This window comes from Aptenodytes forsteri, unplaced genomic scaffold (assembly GCF_000699145.1).
Source record: "Aptenodytes forsteri isolate BGI_AS27 unplaced genomic scaffold, ASM69914v1 Scaffold54, whole genome shotgun sequence".
NCBI lineage: Eukaryota > Metazoa > Chordata > Aves > Sphenisciformes > Spheniscidae > Aptenodytes > Aptenodytes forsteri.
Window position 1 is genome coordinate 9,739,280 of NW_008796044.1, and position 21,507 is coordinate 9,760,786.

General features: G+C 47.0%; 2 protein-coding genes across 2 annotated transcripts in view; both read left to right on the forward strand.

The window, feature by feature from the left end:
- The window catches only part of LOC103904538 (serine protease inhibitor Kazal-type 6-like), an 11,634-nt gene extending 10,396 nt beyond the window's left edge, over positions 1 to 1,238 (forward strand). The window contains exons 5-7 of the mRNA XM_019473791.1: positions 413 to 528; positions 1,020 to 1,054; positions 1,228 to 1,238. Of these exons, the coding sequence (XP_019329336.1) occupies positions 413 to 528; positions 1,020 to 1,054; positions 1,228 to 1,238 (162 nt within the window). The remainder of the gene's footprint in view (positions 1 to 412; positions 529 to 1,019; positions 1,055 to 1,227) is intronic.
- A 3,289-nt stretch (positions 1,239 to 4,527) lies between these two features.
- LOC103904344 (serine protease inhibitor Kazal-type 6) lies at positions 4,528 to 8,541 on the forward strand. The gene is made up of 4 exons (XM_009285776.1): positions 4,528 to 4,585; positions 6,714 to 6,739; positions 7,604 to 7,716; positions 8,496 to 8,541. The coding sequence occupies exons 1-4, from the start codon at positions 4,528 to 4,530 to the stop codon at positions 8,539 to 8,541; spliced, it is 243 nt and encodes an 80-aa protein (XP_009284051.1).
- The last annotated feature ends 12,966 nt before the right edge of the window (positions 8,542 to 21,507 follow it).

Below are 21,507 nucleotides of genomic sequence, written 5' to 3' on the forward strand. Positions count from 1 at the left end.
TGCCCCCCCGCCTTCTCCGCACTTCAGGCTGTTCCAGGCAAGCACTTTCTCTGCCTTTGAGTTTGCAGAGTCGCTAGAACAACAGAGCCCTGCACCTGAAAAGTGCTTTTATGCTTTGACATATCATAAACATTAAATAAACATGAAGCACTCATGTAGGAAAATACAGGGAAGAAAAGCTTCAAAACCTGTTGTTGCTCCATTATTAGCAGATCGACTGCAGCGGACCTGTTCCAGGCAAGCACTTTCTCTGCCTTTGAGTTTGCAGAGTCGCTAGAACAACAGAGCCCTGCACCTGAAAAGTGCTTTTATGCTTTGACATATCATAAACATTAAATAAACATGAAGCACTCATGTAGGAAAATACAGGGAAGAAAAGCTTCAAAACCTGTTGTTGCTCCATTATTAGCAGATCGACTGCAGCGGACACAAGGATGGCAATGCCGTCTGCACCGCCCATTATGACCCTGTTTGCGGCTCTGATGGCAAAACTTACGGAAACCCGTGCGAGTTCTGCAACGCAGTTGTGTAAGTATGGAACTCACCACGTAGCCATGAAACCAGAGGAGCTGGAGCACACACGCATCGGTGGCAGCTGGTGTGGAAGCCCCGGAGCTCCCGTTAGCCCCTTGGTAAATCCATCCCTGCTCTGCGTTCCTCTCCCGACACTCACTCCTCTGTCCCCCCCCCCAGGCACTGAAGATCTTAAGCCCGAGTGAGTCTTCTCCTTCCCTTGCAATTAAATCCAGATCCCCAGTTGCAGGCTCATAGTGTTGCTGACTCCCTCCCTGCCAGAGTGATTTAAACTGTGACCATAGGAGGTGTTCAAAATTATGGGGTTTGTCCCAAATCTCTTTCACGTGAGAAAGTGTGTAACCTGGGGAATCAGGAAAGAGGTGAAACATTAGGTGGAGTACTTTATAACTTGGAGATTGTGAAAGCATTGGCTTATTTGGGTGAAGTTAGACTATAAAACTGAGATCCATGCCCGTAATTTTGGTCTCCCTCTTTCTCTTCAGGCGGAGCGGGGGAACCCTGTTCCTCAGACACCGTGGTGAGTGCTGAGCGCTGGAGCTATACGCTTTGCCCTGATTTTTCCCTTACAAATCCTGCAATCAAACACGCTCTTCCCTGCTCCCTCGACTGCTGGTCTCTGCTTTGATTGATCAATAAATTAAACAGCCACTCGCTTTACCATGGACTGGTTTTTGTTTTTTTTCTTTTCAGGGCAGGGGTAATGGTCTTCAGGCTTGTAGGTACTTATCTGTCAGGCAGGAGAAGTTGTGAAATAAACCACAATAAAGAACAAAGCGTAACACCCATCACACACCAGCCCAAGCCCTCACAAGAGTACGTCACTCCATACCAAACCATCAGAAGAGAAACCAAGCTGCTATAAAATACCGCCACTTTCCTAATTTCGGTGTCTTATAGAGTGTGAATGGATTTGTCTTTGTAACAGCACTGAGTCTTGGAGGAACTGGTCCTTTTAGGGGCCCAGGCACGGGGGCATGAGGCTGGGGAAGTGTGAAAGAGAAAGGTGGCCATGGTCAGCCCTACCTGGTCACACCTGGGCAAGGAGCAGGTCTGGCTGTGCGTTATAAAAAGGAGGCTTATGGCAAAGGGAGGAGGCTATCTCATAGGAAAGAAAATTAGGAACTGCTGCTTCCGTGAAGGGTGTGTCCATCGAGACTGTGTTGATCAGCAGAAAATTGCAGCAAGCTAGGCAAGGCTATAATGAGCCTAATGAGAACCCGAGGAGAAATTAGACTGGGCTTGGGCTTTCAGCTTCTTGGAGAAGAGATCTGAAAAGCTGTACTTGGGGTATTTGAGGCAGAGGTAGGACAGGGGATGGTTCAGGAAAAGGTTTTCTAACCCTAGGAAAGAAGGGCCAGAAGTTGTGCTGGTAGCTGCAAGATGCTTTCTATCTTGGGAAAAAAGGCATGAAGATAAAATCTTTGTGGGAGCCTAAAAAGTGCACTGGAGGAGCAATGATATATATGAATGTTCATGATGATATGCCATATTTTTGGGTGAGTCAAGGAGTTAATATGCAAACAGCACAGGCAAAAAGTCCCTGGTGCCATGGCTCACACACTCCCTTCCTCTTCTTTTCTCCACCTCCCGTTCCCTTGTTACATAGCAAGAATATCTGCTGCTAAGGCTGATATTTAGGACAAAATCTGTGACTTCCAAGCCTTTTCTTTGTGTCTTGTTTCCTGAAGTAGATAATTTCTTGACCAGGAATTTTGTAGGTGCTTCCCACCAGAAGGGTAAGAGGCTTGTCCTTCCCCTAGTACTAGCTCAGAGCAATGCTCTGTCCTAGGAAGAGGGATGGAACATCTTATTTTCAGGATTTTTTCTGTTACTACAGACAATATAAATCACATCATGCCTTTGTGCCTGATCTTAAGAAAAGAAAAACTGGAGAGTCATGAGAGTCCTCACTGCTTACCTGCTTGTGTGTGCGTGAAAAATAATTAAGGAACAGTCTAAGTAGTTAGTGGATGTGAACAGAGACCTGTCAGCACAGAACAGAGCTCTGCTATAATTTCTTGTTGGCCAAGAGGTTTACGGAGTGGCCACAGACTAGTGGAGTTTTGGCTATAGCAGGAAATCATCTTCAACAGCAAGATCCTACAGTGAGCCTCCTCTGCAGTGGTAGTTTCTGCCTGAGGAAGCCAGATACTTGCTTAGGAGCTCAGAAGGCTTTGGAAAAAGCCCGAAGAAGAGCTGCTCACCTACAGGGAAAGGGAGGGCAAATGGCAAGTACTGGGTATATGGCTGTATCCTAGATGCCTCATGAGCCTCTAAGCAAGAGCTCTTTAGAAGATGGAAAGGTTTATATCACATAAGACTAAAGACTGGCCCAGCACAGGTAAGTACTCGGCTTGACACCAGCAAGACTCTGCCCAACTACACCCCTTAGACTGCAAAGCAAGGTCCAGGTGCCCTTCTTCTATCCCTGATTTTCAGAGAACTCAGAGGGACAGAAGAATTCCCTCACCTATGCCAGCAACTGGCCTGTTTCAGATGTTATAAAAAAGTGGAAAGGGGTAATAACGATAATCACCTGGTTGGTAATTTAGTCTCTTCCTCTCCTCAGCCCAGAAGGGATTGGTCCCTGCGGTACATTTTCTAAGGCTTTAGCCAGTCAGTTATGCTGCAGCAACTGAAATGTTTGGGTAGATAAAGGGCTGAGGCATTAAGGCTGTGGTTGTGAGCAGTGATGTATGACACTAGAAAACGCAAACAAGTAGTGCTGTGAGTGGCAGAACTAAGCATGATTTTGAACGGCGCTGCGGCTGACTGACTTGATAACTAAATTATATGAGAGGCTGCGTCATGAGCTCACCCTTAATAGACATCTGAGAATTCACCTGTCAGTCACAGTTTCTCTGCTGTGTGGATTTTAGGATGTCTAGCAAGCTGCAAACTCTAATGCTTCCCCGAATGCAGGGCATTCATAACATTGCTCTCCTGCAGAAACTCTCTCCCTTGCTGGCTGAGGACGTTAGTAGCATCTTTCCGCTGTTGTTAGAAAAATGTATAAAAATGTATTTATTATTTTTAATTTTTTTCACCCCTATGTCAAATTTGGTTGGAACTAGTTGCAGATTCAAAATTTACTGGGGCAACTAATAAACAGGTATATCTATATACATTGCTCTCCTAAGCCTTGTCTCTTTAGGAATGCATACTAAAATTTTAAGCTTATTCTTATCTGAACAGATATTTTGCAAATGGTGCAGCTGAACACAAATCCTTGCACAGACTCAGCTGGAAATAGAGCTCAAGTCTCCCAATTCCCCATCAAATTCCCTTCATTGCCACTTGCTGTGGGAGCGGAGCCCTAACATATGTTTGTGAATGTGAAAAACTGGAAAATGTTGACAGCTAGAGTTTAAAAAGTTCAAGGAGGAGTCAGCAGTTCTATCTGGGACTGTGCACACAGCTATGAGAGCATGTCACATCAGAGCGCTTCTCCACCCAAACCCAACAAATTTAGAACTATCCTCAAAAATAGCCAGGGAACAACGTATAATTGGTTTCACAGACAACACATTCTCATGCTGTGATTTATTTCGTAACGTCTAGTGAGTGTCATCATGCCGCACTCAAAGGCTCGGAGCTGGCATTCAGCGAGGGCCCAGAGAATGAAAATTACCAGCTTCCCCGATGAATCACCGCTTTGAAAATTCACCCTTGTGAGAATCCTGTGACTATTTAGAAAGAAAAAAAAAAAAAAGATATTACAAGCCCGAGTCTATCACTCATATAATTAGCCCTTTCTAGGTTTGATGTGGACAGGGCAGCATTCCTAAAGCACCATAAACATGGCCAGGACCAATAATGGCTTTAGAAACGAAGTGGAGAAGTTCTCACAATTAAGGTGGGGAATGAGGACAGCTACGGATGGGCGCATAAATACACAGAAAGGCAGGTCTGTGTGCGCACTGTGGGCTCCGGTGCTGAGACAACACCTCCCGCACAGATCGCTTGGCTTGGACTAGAACTACCTGCAGCATGAGGGCAACAGGTGCCTTAGTGCTTCTCAGCCTGCTGCTGCTCTCTTTCGTCCCAGGTAAGTGATCTTTTCTCTAGCCTAGAAAAAAAACCCAAAACCTTTCCTGACAACAGCAAACTTCAGAGAGCCTTGATCGCTGGATGACAGGCTTGAAGATAAAGCTGAGCAAGTCGAAAATGTCTGCAGGACTTGCTCACTCGTATGACATATTTCCACTCCTCATGTGCCTCCGCAGTGAATAATGCAGCGGAGGTGTCACTGGGAGACAGAGTGAGCAAATTCTAAGCGGCTCTTTCAGCAAATGTACCAAAGTGTATAGAGTGTAATTATGAATTTTTGGTACAAATGTTTGCTGGAGAGTTTTGCTGAACCAGTTAAAGAAACTCACTCATGTCAGGGTCATCAGCTCTTGTTTTGGTCCTAAGCATCTTGGTATTTGGTGTTTTCCTTGGAGATGTGGAAACGTAATTAGATGAAAGTTTCAGCTTTCATTTATGTTGCAAAGAAAAGCTTGAAAATTAAATTCAAATGTCCTCAAGGAGTCAGAACAGAGAGGGCAAATTAAAAGGATCCAGCATTTATTTATCTGGAGATTTACACATCTCTCTGATGATCTGGGGAAGCTGAGTGATGATTTTTGAACATATAGGTCACATCAGCGTTATCAGTTGCTTGCATCCAGCAGACCCAGCTCTGGAAGGTTTGTGGTGACAGTTATTGAAGAATGTGCAGAACAAGAATTATTTATACTTGTTTTTCTGTGAATAATTTGAATAAAGAATTCACTTGAGAAAACTGCAAGCTGTGCATGGCAAAAAGAGGTGAATTACTTTGTACACATTATTCATTATGAAATATTCATCTGTCTCTAATTGAGTCTTAATTGGGACTGGATTCCATCAGAGTGCTGAAGCTTCCTTCCAAGGCCAGGCAGAATAGCAGCAAACACTGTGATCTCCTATAAAATAAACAAATGTCAAGAGACATCATCACAAAGTCTTGTGTAGCCACATGTAATATTTATAAAAACTATCTAATAAGCTATTCTGTAAATAATATGCAGATAGCCATAACAGTGACTTTACAATTAAGGCAGCCTAGCCTAACCTGAGGACATGATAAATACACCAGCGCCAAGGATAAAACACCGAAGGGCAACACAACTGGCAGAAGAAGTAGGGTGGGTTGATGGATGATGGTCTAGCTGACTGAGGGTTGGGTGGGATTTCCAATGGGTGGGGACCCAAGTCTAGGACAAAGTCCTCCCATCTCCCGCCCCAGCTTCCCTCCTGCTCAGAGCCACCTGAGCAGCATCACAGCTGGCAGTGACCCCACCGACCCAGCAGGTACAGCCTGGCATCCGAACCTCTGCCGCCCCGCTGCCGTGCGAGATACCGGGTATTTGTCCCACAGTGTTGTGACCCAGATTCTGCAAATCTGCATTCAGTCCACTCTTGAGTGTCAGGCTCCCCCTTAGAGACATCGCAGGGTCGCCCTGTCCCGCAGCTATGACTCAACCTACGTGCCCGACTGCAGCGAAGAATTACAAAGAGGATGGACTGATTACCTTCAAGCCCAGAGCCTGTGGTTACAGTGGGTATTTTTGCACTCTTACTGACCGGCACTGCCTGTTCTGCTCTGTAGCACCCCATGATGTCTCTTTGTATCTCTCCCGGGATGAAGTTCTTCTGGGAGAGTCTCTGGGCTGTGCCATGCTAAGGATGGCCGTAAAGCTGACCACGGGGTCTCCTTCTCCACAGTACACTCTTGTTAGAAGTACCAGCCATTTTTGCTGCTCAGAGGTGCGGGAGCCTAAAAGCCTTAAAAGTCAATACAGCTTTAAAACTCTGTTGAGCGCGGCTCCAGATCCGATATGGCAGCTCGCTTCCCCGGGAGTGGCTGCCTTCCAGGAGATTGGGTTATGTGTCTGAGGTGCAGTTAGCAGCTGAATGACTGATTACATGGTATTTTATAACATTTTTCAAAAAAGCAAAATACTGAAAAGCAATTCAAATAATGTACTTCCTGCCCCCTCCTCCGCCACACAGGATGACGGAGTAGGAAAAACCTGGTGTACGTTTCACTGTGGTTTGCATAAAGGGTTTGTGACTTTAGTTGATCCTCTGTCAGAAAATAATGCTGACGTGTAAAATCTGTTTGGTTTTTTGTTGTTTTTTTATTCCAGATGTGGCAGGTCAAGACATTGAAGAGGTTAGTGCAGCTGTTTCTGCTTACTGAATCTGCATTTTCTAGAGGAATGGTTTTGTAACCAAGGTCTTGGTGCATGGTAAACAATTTTTAATGTCTGCTGGGAGCAGGTGGGTCCTTCCAAGATGTCCCAACACTTTGGGGAGTTCTCCATTGTACAGGGGATCTAATGTGTGGCCACATTAGCAAGTAGACCAGGGAAATGGACGGTTTGTTTAGCAAATGCTTCCCATGGTTAGGTCTAGGGTGCTTGCACAGGGTTTTGTTTGTACGCAGCACCACTTTTGTCCACTTTGCTCCGCGGTCCAATCTTCTCATGAAACAAATGGACTATTGAGAGTGTTCTATTCCCCCAAACAAGGTCCATCACTGGGACTTGTCCAGAGACAAAATACCTGTACATTTCCTGGACACCATTTTTAATTCCCCATAGACTATGGTTTTCTTCTCCTTCTGCTGGGAAGGCAGAAAACTCAGCAAGCACCAAGCTGAGTGCACAGTTCCACAAGATGCATGAAGCTATGCAGCAGTGAGCTAACTTGGCGCCAAATGCCTGAAAGAGCATCAGTGCTGACCCTTCTCCTACACGCCTAGGCGAATCCACCCGTGTCTTCGGGAGATCAAGCCTTCTCCCAGGGGACTACAGTTTCCCTCCTCAAACATGGGGCAAAAATTCCCCTGGAAACACTGCTTCTGCTCATTTCCGACAGGGCTTTTTCTTTCAGTAAATAGGCAGTGTCATCACTGCCGCTTTAGCCCTCTTGTCAAAAAAAGCATTATATTAGTGACCTTGTATCCAATTTGGAAAGAAGAAAGAGTATGGGAGTCCTGAAAGGTTTGGTTTTTTTTTTTTTTTTCCTTTTTCAGATTTGTAAAGAGTTTGTAAACAGAAGCGTGTACTGCACGAGGGAGTCCAACCCTCACTGCGGCACGGATGGCATCACGTACGGAAACAAGTGTGCCTTCTGCAAGGCAGTGCTGTAAGTGAAAGTACAGGGGATTGAAATAACAGAGAGAGTTGGCTCCATTTCCACGTATCTAATGATGTTCTTCATGGAGGGGAGGCCCTGCATCCAGGCTGCTCCTCTTGTATGGACCAGCCCCTGAATTGTGCCAAGTGGAATATTTCCTCCTTGGAACGGAGCTGTGTGAATGCAAGTTAATTTTAATTCATTTCTAGGCTTTGCATGCTGCTGGTTGCCATGCCAAGAGGCAGCACAGGGCCTGGGAGGCTATTGCATACTGCCTGTACCTTCTGCACGCACTAAATCGATGCACATTTCCCACTATATGCCACAGGCTGCAACTCTCACTGCCCACACTTCTGGATACTGAGAAGTGTCTGGAGGAATGTGGGAGCTAAGCTGTGCCAAATTATTCCTGAAAAGTCTGAATGGACTTTGTGGAACAAGACACAAAATCTCAGAGGAAGAACCTGAGTTTCTCCTTTTCCTGAGCTCTGTCACCTTTTAAAGGAGATGCAACAGGAGCCAGCACCCCTGGACTGAATGGGCTTGCAAACCATTGTTTTTTCCTTAGCAGTCCTTAACATTTCGTGCCCACTCAAGGCTGCTTTACCCTAGGGGAAATCAGAGAAGAGCCAGGAGAGGAGAAAACGGTTTGATGTTCCCTGTGAGGCACCAGGGTACACTAGCATGAATCAGGCAAATGGTCCTGTTCGGACAGATGAGCTCCTTGTCCCACACTGCTGTGTCTGTCATACACTGCTTTGTCTAAGTCTGTCTTGCTCCTTTTACAGGAGAAGTGGAGGGAAAATAAGATTGAAGCACCTGGGGAAATGCTGAGTCCTCACTGTGACCAAGCAGCAACAGCTGAACCCCTGTCAGCAATGGCCGCAGACGCCTGTGCACGGACATGGGAGCAGCTTGCCCTCATCTCCGTCGTCTCTGCTCAATAAAATAAAACTCAGCATGATTCTTTGGCTGGATTCCTTTTTCCATAATACCCAGAAAAGCACTTTGACACAGCCGTGCTAGAGCTTAATGCGTGGCTTTGCTATACTGTGCTATTACATCACCCTCCTCCTGGGAAGCAAGGCCCTCCCTGTGCCGGAGCGGCGATTCCCACGGCTCCCGTGGGCTGTGTCCTCCCGTCCCCAGCAGCCGTAGCTCTTCTTTCCCTGTCCTGCCTGAAAAATTGGCACACGCCTGCCGGGCAGCCAAGCAGCACAACCACTCGTGGGCTCCTGCCCAATTCTCCCCATCCCAGGAGGTGGGTGACAGCGGGCGCCTTTATTCTTTACCCAGCCTCCATAGACATGTTCCTTCCTCTCTCGGAGGTTATTGTGGGAGGGTGACAGGAGATCTGGTGAACAGCGTGACTGCATATGCCTCATCTCCTTTGGAAACCAGAGACAAACAAGCTGAGGCTAGGGAATATTGCTCCATTTAAGCCTGCAACAAGAAGATGGCAGGTGGAGGCTGGTTTTAGGCAGAAGCTGCGAGGCTCTTCTTTCCAAATCAGTCTCTTTCTTCTTCGTTCTAAGAGAACGCTTTGTCTTGAAAACTGTGAACTCACCAGCATTAGTTTCCTGCTGCCAAGCGGCTTCTCATGCTAATAAAATTATATTTAGAAGAGCACCAGATTGTCTAAAGTGTCAATAATTAAAAAAAAATATTCCCTGGAGGAGAAGAGCTGTGGGCTTCCTCTCCCCACCTCTAGGATAAAGTCTCCCTGAATCATACACAGACCTTGATTTTATAGGCACAAGGATTTGTATTTATTTACAATTTTTAATGCACATAGATGTTATTCCTTTCTTTTCACAGTTCTGCCTTCTCTCTTCTTGATGCTGGCTGGAATATCCTTCTTTGTGCAAACATTAGAAAATGAATTCTATAGTCTCTCCCCATTCACTGTGCAAAATTCACACAGGGAAATACTTGTGGCATCCCCTTGTTAAAACATTGGCAGCAGATCAATGGGACACCAGCACCTTCATGTTAAACACTTAACTTTCAAAGGGAGCTTTAGATTTTATCGTGAGCCTCAGGGGTCAACATATTTTGCAAGCACCTAAATGCTGAGCATCTAAACCTCTGGACCTTGTTTGGACAGAGCTTGAGTGTTTGCCTATCATGCCACAATCCACGCTTTGAACTCAATTGGGGCGCAATGCCTAAACAGAGAGGACTTAGCAATGTGCTCAGCACACCTAAAGCTGGTTTCTCTTCTGATAATTCACATTTGCGGTGCCAGTTCGGGCAAACCCTTTGTCATTTGGTAACTTTACAGGCAGCGTGCAGGCGGCAGGCAGCCAGCGGTTGAACCGCGCAGGCAAAATTCTGCGTTGGCTGGTTTGGAGCTTCTTTCGGACCAGCTGTCTTTGATCCTGATATTTTTCCCATCCCAATTTACTGGATTCTTGCAAAATCTACCACCTCTTCTTGGAAGCAGACTAACGCTCTCTGTCCCAGGTTGTACAGCCCAGGAAAGTGCACTTGTTTGGTTTGAAATTCAGATGTTACATTAGTAAACTCAACAGCAAGGCATCCAGAACATGGATAAGATTGAGGGGAGCAAGAAGCACGTCCTACACAAAGACAAGTGGTCACAAAGGACATGTCGGGAAAGTGGGAGGACCCGCCTCATCAATCCTCCTGCTTGGAGCAGGATGACCTCCGCACGTCCTCTCCTACCCAAGTTATCCTGCCATGATCCAATTACATTGTGTGGATCTGGACCAGCACCATATTCAGAGCACAGGAGCAAAAAGACCCCATTTTTAAGATGAAAAGCAACATTTTAATGAGAGGACCATCTTTACACCTGAGATGGTGCTCAGTGACTCCAAAAATCTCACAGCATATTCCAGTATCTAATCCTTTCTAATCTGGAGGCTGAGGTAACAAGGACAGATCACAAGAGAACAGAAACTTTCAGTGCAAATAGCAAATAAAAACACCTCTGTACCTCTAGAGACCCAACTACCACCTCCTCCACCTGTGCCAGGGGAGTGGAGAATGGGAGTCATCTCTTTTGAGGAGATGATTTCCCCCAGTCGGGGAAACTTCCCAAAACTTCCTCCCCAGGAAAGACCAAGACAGGCAGCGCTATACCAAGTGAACGGCTTCTGTTGCGGTCCATCCTTCCGGCTGAGCGGGCATATTGCCCCGGTTGACCAAGACGGCAGTGATGCTTTGCTGGTGCCGGGTCTGTTCGCTCTTGGTTTCAGAGCGCTGTGCTTGCCTTCGCAGCAGGGCTGGTGGATGGACGCCAGGGACACGGTAGGAGTGTGGCAATGGCCACAGCCTGTCCAGACTGAGCTCCCGTCTGTGCCTGGCTGCCTTCCCACACGTGTACCAAACCAGAAACCAAACCTTCAGCCATTACTTTTCCTTTGATTTCCTTCCTCCACCTTTCAAGATGTGTTGGGTTTTGGGGATTTTTTTTTGACAGCCTTGAAAGGTGAGTGAGTCATGATATATTTGAGATCTCTCTTCTATTAGATAACATGAGCATCTTCACAGCTTTTTCTCTCCCTGGGGAGGAAGGGTCCTTAGCTACAGGGCAGAGGCTGGGGTGGGAGCTGCCCCAGCATGTCGGCCGCTGCCAAGACCTGCCCCTTGCAGCAGAATGAGGGCCCTGTGCTCCCTGTGTCTCACTCAGTCCCCCCTCGGCAGTTAAAATAATGGAAGAATTAAATTTGTGCGTGGTTGCTCTTACTGAAAGGAAGACATTGCTCACAGCTGAGCACCCTCCCGTGACCAGGCTATGCACATGGCAGAGGGGAAGGATGTATTTCCATCTCACAGCTTCACTCCGCTGGTGATGCAGCTGATACATTATTGTGTCCAGGCTCTTGGCCCATTTAATGTGCTCCACCGCTTCCTCCTCCTCCCCAGCACAGGCACGTGTCACTGTCCCAACTCAGTTGAACCCTTTGTCCCACTTTTTTCCCTTGACATTCACAGCATTTGACAAGGCTTTTCTAGCTGCCATGGGACGACCCTAGGGTGGTGGTGCTGACTGCAGGGTTCCCGCAGCCCGGCTGGGGAGGAAGCTCTGGGCTTGGTATTCATTTCAGTTCACCCTCTTTTCCCTAAGACAAGCAGGCTGGATCGGGTTGGAAGGGACTTTGGTCCAACCTCCTGCTCAAGGCAGGGTCAGTTCTGAGGTCATATCAGGTTGCCCAGGGCATTATGCAGTCTAGCACTGAAAACCTCCAAGGGTGGAGAATGTATGGTCTCCCTGGGCTACCTGTCCCAGGGTTTGACTGTCATCACGGTAAAGAAATTTTTCCTTGTATCCGGTTTCAACCTCTTTTCTTTCAACTGCCTCATCTCCAAGCCATGCACCACTGTGAGGAGCCTGGCTCCGTCTGCTCAGTAACCTGCTTGTTAGCTGGCAGGCTGCTCTTACGTCCCCCTGAAGCCGCCTTCTCACCAGGCTGAACAAGCCCACCTCCCTCCACCTCTTCTCACAGGGCAAATGCTCCAGCTCCCAACTCTCTTGGTGGGTCTTCACTGAACTTTCTCCAGCTTTTCAGTGCCTTTCCTGTATTGGAGGTGGGGCCCAAAACTGAACACAGGAGGGAAGGATGAGCTATGGGGACAAAGAAAAGGATTGTTCGGGGAGTAGGTAGGAGAACTGTAGGAGTACTGCAGGGGACTGAAAAGATGTAGATGGTGACAGTTGCAGGGAGCAGCAGGAGGGTGTCAGTGTGTATGGGGTCTTTTAAGGATTAGAGAGCAGCTGAGCCTGCTCTGGGGTGAAACGGCTCCCAGATGCTGGGAATCAGCCAACAGTTCCCCCATTCCCATCACAGTTGAAGGACTTAAATAGGAGACCAGGGGAAGTATTTGACTGTTTTTACTGATTCTAGAGCAAAGAGAAGGTGAGGGGTTTGCTTTGTGGTGTGAGTTTTGGTGTTTTAGTTTATTTTTCCCCCTGAAATGAGTAGTGTGGTTTAGGAGCTTCTCATGGGAGTAGCTGCAGTAATTTTCACTGGTCTTGGTGTTTTATAAGGCTGCTCTAAAAATGCTGGGGAAGACTTATAAAATGCATGTGGGAGACAAGGGTTACCATGATACGTAAAGGGAGAATGGGGGAGGCATAAGATCTATCCGTACAGAAAGGCAGGTACCACATAAAGTGTTGCTTATTTTAAAGCTCCAGTCATGAGATGGTGTTTCAAGGCACCTCTTTGGCTTTGACACCCATGGGGCAGTGATGAGCAAGAGCTTCAATAAGGTCAGCTCCTTGGGTCTCTAGAGGAAGCAGGGCTTTGGCAGAGCCTCAATCAGAACTTGAAAGATAAGGTCAAAACTGAGCTTCTGCTGGGCCTGGAGAGATGCCCTGACCAGACTAAGGCTGGCCCCAAGCAACAGCTTCAGAGCTTGTAGCAGGGTTGGACCTAGTACCCAGCTTGTGGAGTAAAGGTTTCCCAGGGATGTGGTGGTGCTGTGTAATACGGTGCTTCCCGTTCTGAGCTAAAATTGCTCAATTAATTGGGAGTGAACTGAAACGTCGGTATTGTGGCAAGGGCTGGCTGTGACACTTCTGGCCTTCCTCCCAAAGAATGCCGTGCCTTTCTTTGGGAGGGTGATTTTGTGGAGTCACCCGTGATAAAACCATCAGCTGCCTGGGCCCTGCCCTGTAAATGCATCCTCCTGTCATCTTCTGTTTCTAGACATACCCTTAATCCTTACTCACAGTTACAACCGGCAAGCGGATGCTCCAATTCTGTCTGATGATGATGACCCATTAAAAAGCAGCTAGGAGGGGCTGCAGAAGGTCACCTGCGCTGCTCCCCTGTCCTAGGCGGGGACACCGCTGCCCAGCACATCTCTGCCAGGAGGAGCGGGCGAGGGCGGGTGTCGCCGCCGGGCTGCTGCTCGTTCCCGGGCATCGGGCTCCCTCTTGTGACTGCTGGGCACACGCCAGGAGAGGCGCCGCAGCCGCCGGGTGCCCTGGGGAGCTGGACCGGCTCCGGCTGGGGATGCTGCTCTGGTCTTGCTGGACACGCTCATTTTGGAGAGGGGCGCTAACGTCCCCTTCGTGCCAGCCTTTGGGAGCAAGTCAGCTCTGCTAAAATGAGCAAAATGCCATCTTGTGGTCCTAGTGCTTTGCAGAGGCATGACCCAGGCACAGAGCTGATTTTACCTGTTGAAGTCTTGCTTAAAATTAGAGGTGCCGACAGCAGAGCTGTGTACAAACTGCAGTAAAGTTATTCACCCCCAGAGACTCACAAGTTCCTGAGATTGCAGCACCCATCCTCTTTTCAGGATGGGTGCCTCAGCCTATTTTTCTGAGCCCAACAGCTGTTCTTTCAATGAATTACACTGACAGAGATCCATGCAGGCAGGGCAGGGAGGCACTGAAACTGTGAGTGTCCTAGTAAATTATTTCTGTTTGTTTCTCATGCCTCAGCTTTCCCTCCTGGCAGCAGTTCTCCCCCTCTTCTGAGACCACTGTTGGGCCAGGGTGGTCTGAACAAGTTTCCTGGGCTCCTGCAGGGCCCATCACCTCTTATCAAAGGGCTCGGGCACAGGGTGCAGTCTCAGTGTGTCCCCTTGATATAATGGATAGAAGGTAGCTCTAATCAATTACTTCCTTGGCCTGAGACTGCTCAGACTGCTGTCTTCCCCAGGGCATTGCTGACCTCTCCTGCAGACACTGGAGGAAGAAGTTTGGGGGCAGAGAAGTGCAGCTGAGATGAGCTGGGCTTTGTACCTCTAGGATTTGGGCAGAGCTTTCTAGTTATGCTGTTGCTGGATGCAAATACTGAGATTTAGCATGAGTGGTGGGACTCCAGGCTTTTCACTGAACCCAGCTGAGGCTTGGGCTCTGCAAAGCTCTTTCCCTCTGTTAATGCTGTGACAAAGGAGAAAGCCATTGCTTACCCTCGTATCTGAGCAGCTATGGCATGGCGCAGCTGCAAAGTTGGTGCAAGCCCCCTCTACCCTAACAGGGTTTCAGAGGACCTTCTGCTGCTGAGGGTGCTCTGCTGTTTGCTGTTGCGTGTTGGTGGCCTGTCCAGCACCTGCTAACCCTCTGGGATGGTCCAGGCCTTGGTGTTGTCTCCCCAAGGCCTGGCAGGATGATGATGCTCCTCCTCTTGTGACCAAATCGCAGGGCGATGGAGAGGGGCAGAGTGCAATACCAAGGACGGACACTGGATGCTGCCGCAGTCCGGGTGGTTTTATCGGTGGTGCCGATTCAGCGCAGTTCAGCTTTGAGCTTCTGACACCAGGCTGTGATTCTTGCTATGGGGTCTTTTGTAAAGCTCCAGCTCCTGGAGTGTAGTGATTAGGTGAGACCTAAACTTCTACCTTCCTAAAAATATGTGTATATCTATATATTTCTATAGTTTAAGCCCCTCTAATATGAGGTCAAATCATGATTCAAGGAGAAGGCTGAGAAAACTCAAAGATAGAATAACAAACTTTTTTGAAAAAATCAGCATGATGCTCTATCGCAGGGAACAAACATTTCCAGTGGACTAAATCCCAGTCCCTGTTTTGTTTGCAAGTCTGATTAGCCCTGGGTCATGACATGCAAACATTCACCTGGTAGCTCCAGGAGCCTGGCAGGTGTCACAGGTGCTGAGACAAAAATGTGATCCTCCTGCCATGCTCTGATAACAGCCCTTACTCCTGCCTCGGTGGGGCTCCACTCCTCCAGTTGCCCCAGTTGTGCTAGCGTTGCAGCCTTCCTGTTGGCATCAGCCCTGCCTTGAGAGGCAGCCCTGCACACTGGCAGGGTGCTTAGGGGTCTTTGACAAACAGGTTCTGCATCTCCTCTTTGGCTTTTTGGGTTGGGGAAAAACCTCACAAATTAAAACAGGGGCTTTTGCAGGTGTATGTGCTTGTTCCTCCCTGTTTGGCCAAGCTCTGCCCTGCTGGCACCCCTGGAGCAGGTAGCAACTACTCACAGCCTATTTTTAACATGAAATTTCAGGTACATGGATTATCTGCTCAGTGCTCCAAAAAATTTGTCTGGTGTGGTAACTTATTGCCAGCCCCAGTGCTGCACTCTAGGGAACAGTCTCTGTTCCAGAGTATGCAGCGTAAGGCACCAGATGGGCATGTACAGAGAAGGGCAGAGAGACTGGGGCGGTGGCAGAAGAAACCATTCATGTCCCATCCACAGACAGACTGCAGTCACACTTTTTGTAAGAGGACTGTGGGTGTCTGGGGAGCTCATCCTGGAGCTGCAGGGGAGTCGGTCATGTTTATTTGGAAACCTGACAGCAGGCAATAAAGTAGCTATCTCAAGAGTCAGTGAGAGAAGGTAGTTCCTGTTCCTCCTGTCTGGATACAGGACTCTGTCCCTGGGTATGTGGGGAGGTATCGAATCAATGTGAGCAGGAACAGTTGGTACTTTAGCAGTGCTGAAGACCAGGGAGCTTTCCAGCCCTCGTGGGCAGGCTGCACAGACCGGCTGGGAGGGGCAGTGGGGTGACCCTGCCCTTTACCTAGGACTGTACTAGCCACGGCTGGTGACACCAGGACTTGTTTGTAATGCCAGAGTTTTACTGTTGACTTCACTATAACAATAGCTGTATCTGATAGGTTTTTAAAACCAGGACTTTGCTGCTGGCCCCCCAGCAGGCACTGTGGAGCTCCCCTGGTAGAGAAACAGCAGCACAGCTGGGATGGCTCCTGGGGAGCTGCGCTGCTATTGCTGTCACAGAAAGACTAGGTTGGGGAGTTGAGGCGGTTGGCAGGGAGCCTCTATAGCAAAGGGAATAACGGTTACTGTCCTGTAATATGCAGCCCATGTCCTGCTTCTTAATTTGATTTTTATGGTGAACTTGTGGGAAAATATATTATGGAGGAAGTATTAATAAATTGTTTCCTCTTTCTGCAAAATGGAAGTCAACATAGGACAGGCATAAGGGAGAATGTAAGGAGTAGATAAAGCCACACGTACCATGGTGGGGAGAGCTATTTATGTGGGTGTACAGACAGCCCTTGGGGTGGAAAAGCTGTTTTATCAGCTATACCGGGAGAGGAAAGCACTGGCACAGCTGCACATACCTTCATGCTACAGAAAATGTGAAAGCATTTCTATTCCCAGATAGATTGGGGAACCTTGATACTTCTTGCATAAAGTTAAATTCAGTAAGCTGAGTCTCTTGTGAACATAGGACAGGCATAAGGGAGAATGTAAGGAGTAGATAAAGCCACACGTACCATGGTGGGGAGAGCTATTTATGTGGGTGTACAGACAGCCCTTGGGGTGGAAAAGCTGTTTTATCAGCTATACCGGGAGAGGAAAGCACTGGCACAGCTGCACATACCTTCATGCTACAGAAAATGTGAAAGCATTTCTATTCCCAGATAGATTGGGGAACCTTGATACTTCTTGCATAAAGTTAAATTCAGTAAGCTGAGTCTCTTGTGGGGCAGTGAAGGTTAGCTCAGCCAACTTGTATTCAGTTCAACCATTCGGCTTTGACCAGTCAAACCCCAGCTCCCCTTGAAAGCAGATCCATGCCTTAACCCCTGCTCTTAGCAAATGAATAGTCTTCGGTGATGGTGCTTTCTTAATAAGAATGAAGTGAAAAGCACTTGAGCTTCCCTGCTGTGCCATGGCTCTGTCACTGCTACTGGGAAGGTGATGAAAATATGAGAACCAGAGAGGACCATGGGGCCACCTTCTTTAAAAAGAGGGAGTGTGGGGTTTAGGGACAGGTATGGGGTCAATGAGAGGATGTCTGGGGTAGAGGAGCAGCCTCAGGGTAAAGCACTGTGCCAGCAAGCAGGAAAGCTGGGCTTCTTGGGGCAGTCAGAGGCTTGCTGTGCCCTCCCAGGCAGTGGTGACCCCGAAGGGTTTTGCTGGATTTTCTGTGTTGTAGGTAAAGGTGAGTGGCTGCACCCAGCACTGAGACTGGGAATCAAAATGAGCAGAAGCCTTCCTGAAGATCAGCCTGAGGGGCTTTCTCTTAGCAATAGGAGAAGGTATCAGACACTAGATATGGGAATGAAAGCAGACATGATGGTCATGGGGAGATAGGTGTCTGTGGCACTCTGCTTTAGGACATGACTGTGGGTATGGACCTCTCTGGCCAGCTATTGCATCCCTGCAGCATGAGCAGGGGCTGAGGGGAGGCAGGACAGCATGGACCTGTGGATACCCCTCCAGCCTTGCCCTCTGTTGCTTTCAGGGCACATCTGTGTTGTCTTGAGAAAGTCCTGTTGTGCCCATGTTTCATTCTGACTTAGGAACAGGAGAAACAGCACTGATCCATGGGTCAAGGAACAGTTTGGGCAAATACACTTGCTGCTAGGTCCTTCTTGTAGGGCTGGAGAGACTGTTTGACACTCTGGCTGCATGAACACCCTGCCCAGAGCTGTCTCTGGTAGGTAAGATAAGGTCACTCTGTGCCATCTCCCACCCCTGTAAAGCTGGTGCAATCCAGCCATTGCATGTTAATTGGCTTTAGCAGAAACTTTAGCTCAAAAGCTCCTGTCTGGTTTCCTCCCCAGCCTTTAGCACTTTGTTACGGTGCTTGTCCCACACCTGGACCAAGGCTTCTGCTCAACCCTCTGGAAAGGCAAAGCAGGAGGGGTTGTAAAGCTCAACTGATCCTTGTGAAAGATTGACTAGTGCTGGAAACTCTGCCCATAAGTCTCCGTTTGCACTGCTTACTGCCTAAATAGTCTGATAGCTTAGTGCTGTTGCTGCTCTCTGGCTTGATTCAAGTTTCTTTGGAGGCAATACTGTGACTTTTTTTTCTCCTTTCATAGTTTCTGGAATTGTGCCCTGTACTTGACTGAGTCATGCTCTGTGGGTCTATAATTATCTGTGTTGCCTACCATATCCATTAAGGGATTTTATATGTTAATCTCACAAGATTACTGCTCATTTTGACGTTTTCATCTAGCCGGCTGCCTGTAACCTCTGCATGCAATGTGCTGGGTTAACTGCAGGGTGAGCAGAGATGAGGACAAGCATTTTTCCCTGCGGGTCTCTCCCTAACTCACCTTTATCTCTGACCCCCAGCTGTGCAATTGGGCTCCCAGCACCCAGCTGAGGCTTCTGGACCAGCACTGAGCTGTGGGGCGCTTGGTGTGTGCACTTCAACACATCTTTCCATGCATCGGAGAGTAACGAATGGTTCTGCATCAGTGACGTAAGTTTAACTGGGCAATTATTTTACAGCATCTCTAAGGTTAAAACCAGACAAACTGTCATATAACTTGGTCAGGGATTGCTGTAATGAGTAACAAGCCATGAATTCAGTTTTATCAGTGACAACAGTACCATCTCAGTGCTGCATGGGTGCATTTCAGTTCCATAAACCCATATATTATATAGTTTACTAGTTGCAGAACTAAATCTACCTAAATTTACTCAATTTTTGTCTATCTAAAGCAAATATCTTTTCAGGGGGTTGTTTGATATTTTTCAGTGAAACAACCAAACCAATCATATCAGGTTAAGGAAAAAAAAAATCACTTTAGGTTACTTAAATTCTTAAAATTTAGGACTACCTGAAAGTAGAAATTCACATACAAAATGCAATATTTTGATTCTGTTTAAAGAAATCAGAATTTTCATTTTTTTGCCTGCTTTCTTCCAGCTGCAGCTACTCACTAAATTCAAACTGAAGTAGTTTAATAGCTTCTGAATGTGTTTATCTCAACTAACTTACTATTTTTGGGGGTGGGGATATTGCTGAGATGGAGTTACAAGCCCACCTGTATCTGAAGCTCAGACTTTCTTTTCAAGTGTTAGGCACAAAATATTTAGTTTTTGATTTGTTAACCTTTGTCATAGAAAAAGGCTTTACAACATACCTGTTATGTCTAGATACATCTGTAAGGGACTAATCAGATTTTTAAAAAAACACATCACTTTATCATTTTCATCTCTGAAGCAGTTTAATACACTTAACTTTTCCAAAAATGTGCTCATTTTGGTCCTGATTCAAGGAATATCCATCATTAGGACAGCAGAGGGACCCAAAAGTCACACTGGCATCAGTTGCGCTTTAGGCACGTGCTTGAAATTCTGCTCATGCTCACCTAGTAAACTGGTGTTTGCAGTTTTCACTACTCTCACATGTTGTGTACCCATGTATGGCATAAAATGTGGACTGAATATAGAAAGCAGGGTAAGGAATCAGTAAGCCTTGCAAAATACAGTTCTAGAGCCATCTCACCTTGCCCTAGGAAGCACGGTATCTTAACAAATTCTAGTAAAACTTTCTAAATTATTAACATTATTCTTCCTGTGCCACCGTTTGTTCTTCCAGTATGACCCAAACTAGGGGAAAACACCTGAGGAAGAAAGTTTGATGCTTACCAGTGGAGCTCTTGGCTTGTAACACATCATTAATGTACAAAGTTCATCAAAGCACTCAGTCATTACAGCACCACAGCACACTGCCTCCTATGGAGCATTTAGAGTCCACCGTGCCAATAAAGCACAAATTGAGAGACATGATATACACCCACACCAAGAAGCTTAAGAAATGAGGGAAAAACTCTAGAGCACTGGAAACAAAGACAGGAAGGAGGTTTTATAACTGCAGTATTTCTATGAGAACATGCTCAAACGCAACTCTGGGTGTCAAAGCTGAGCTTGTTCAATTTTTTTATTCATCTGTGGACATTTCCCTCCAATATGAAACAATTTAAACAACTTTCCTGAACAACCTGTGAATCAGCCACTCATGCCCAGCTGTCTGGCTCCGTGGTCTATCTTCAGGAAGAAGCATGGCAGATTCAACTCAAAATCCAGGGGCTGATCTTGTAGCAAGTAGAAAGAAGTATTAGCTCAGACTGCTGGAGATGAGAATTCCAATCAAATCTGAAGGTTGAGATGTTTGGCTTGAGCATTTATATTGAACTATGACTTGACTGATGCTCTGATCCAGAGTTTGACTTGCTGTCCTCTCAAGAGCAGCATAAATAGTGAAGAACAAGGCTCTAGTTGTTAAATACCAAATGCTTTCACACCACAGGTGAAGATATTTAGTCACCAAAAATCTGATGCAATAACCTTAGTGTTTCATAACACCAAAGTCAAAATCTTCCGGTGTGTTGCAAGGGAAGGAGGGGACATCACTCAGCAACAGTGCCCATGCAGGCTCTGCTCCAGGTCACTTAGTCCCCTTGCACACAGGAGCTGCAGCCAACCCTGGCCCCTGCCATGGTGAAAGTGATAAAAGCTGCTCTTTTCTGATACATAAACACCTTGAAAATTGGTATTGTGTGAGCAGAGTGGGTGTGCAATTCCAACTAGACAGCTGAAAGAAAAAGAAAACACCAAACCAACTTTCAATCAAGTGTTAATGATGCACTTCGCTGTGCCCACCACCCCACCCATAATGGTAAGAGCATTATGCAATTTGAGAACAAGCTCCCTTTGACCTATACCCATTATTTCTTAACAGAAAATGAATTGGTGGGAAAACTATTTGCTAGGAGAGACATAGAAATTAATGGCATGGCATTGTACGCGTCTGTGCGGCAAGGAAACATGCCAAGCTTTGCACAGACTCCTAAGAACTAGATGAGCATCCAAGTGCTCACAGCATCAAAGGATCTCCAGAGATGAGCAAACTTCATAAATAAGGAAGCTCAGGGATGTATGAGAAAGCTCATTGGTATATAAATAGTTCATTTTTAAATCCTCTACTATAAAAGACCATCAGAAAAGGGCTGATGTATGAACGGTGAGGTTGAGGCCTTGTGTGATTATTGGGGATCTAAAAGATCACAGGGGATTGCAGTATAGAGGATCCGGAGTGGATAATACAGCTGGGCTGGGAAATAAAGGTCTAAGATAGACAG

What these genes read in the sequence shown, in the direction of transcription:
- LOC103904344 (XM_009285776.1), top strand. Translation starts at nt 4,528, where the DNA reads ATGAGGGCAACAGGTGCCTTAGTGCTTCTCAGCCTGCTGCTGCTCTCT. An exon ending in GCTGCTCTCTTTCGTCCCAG is followed by an intron (nt 4,586 to 6,713) that starts GTAAGTGATCTT and finishes TTTTTATTCCAG; the next exon opens with ATGTGGCAGGTCAAGACATT. An exon ending in CAGGTCAAGACATTGAAGAG is followed by an intron (nt 6,740 to 7,603) that starts GTTAGTGCAGCT and finishes TTCCTTTTTCAG; the next exon opens with ATTTGTAAAGAGTTTGTAAA.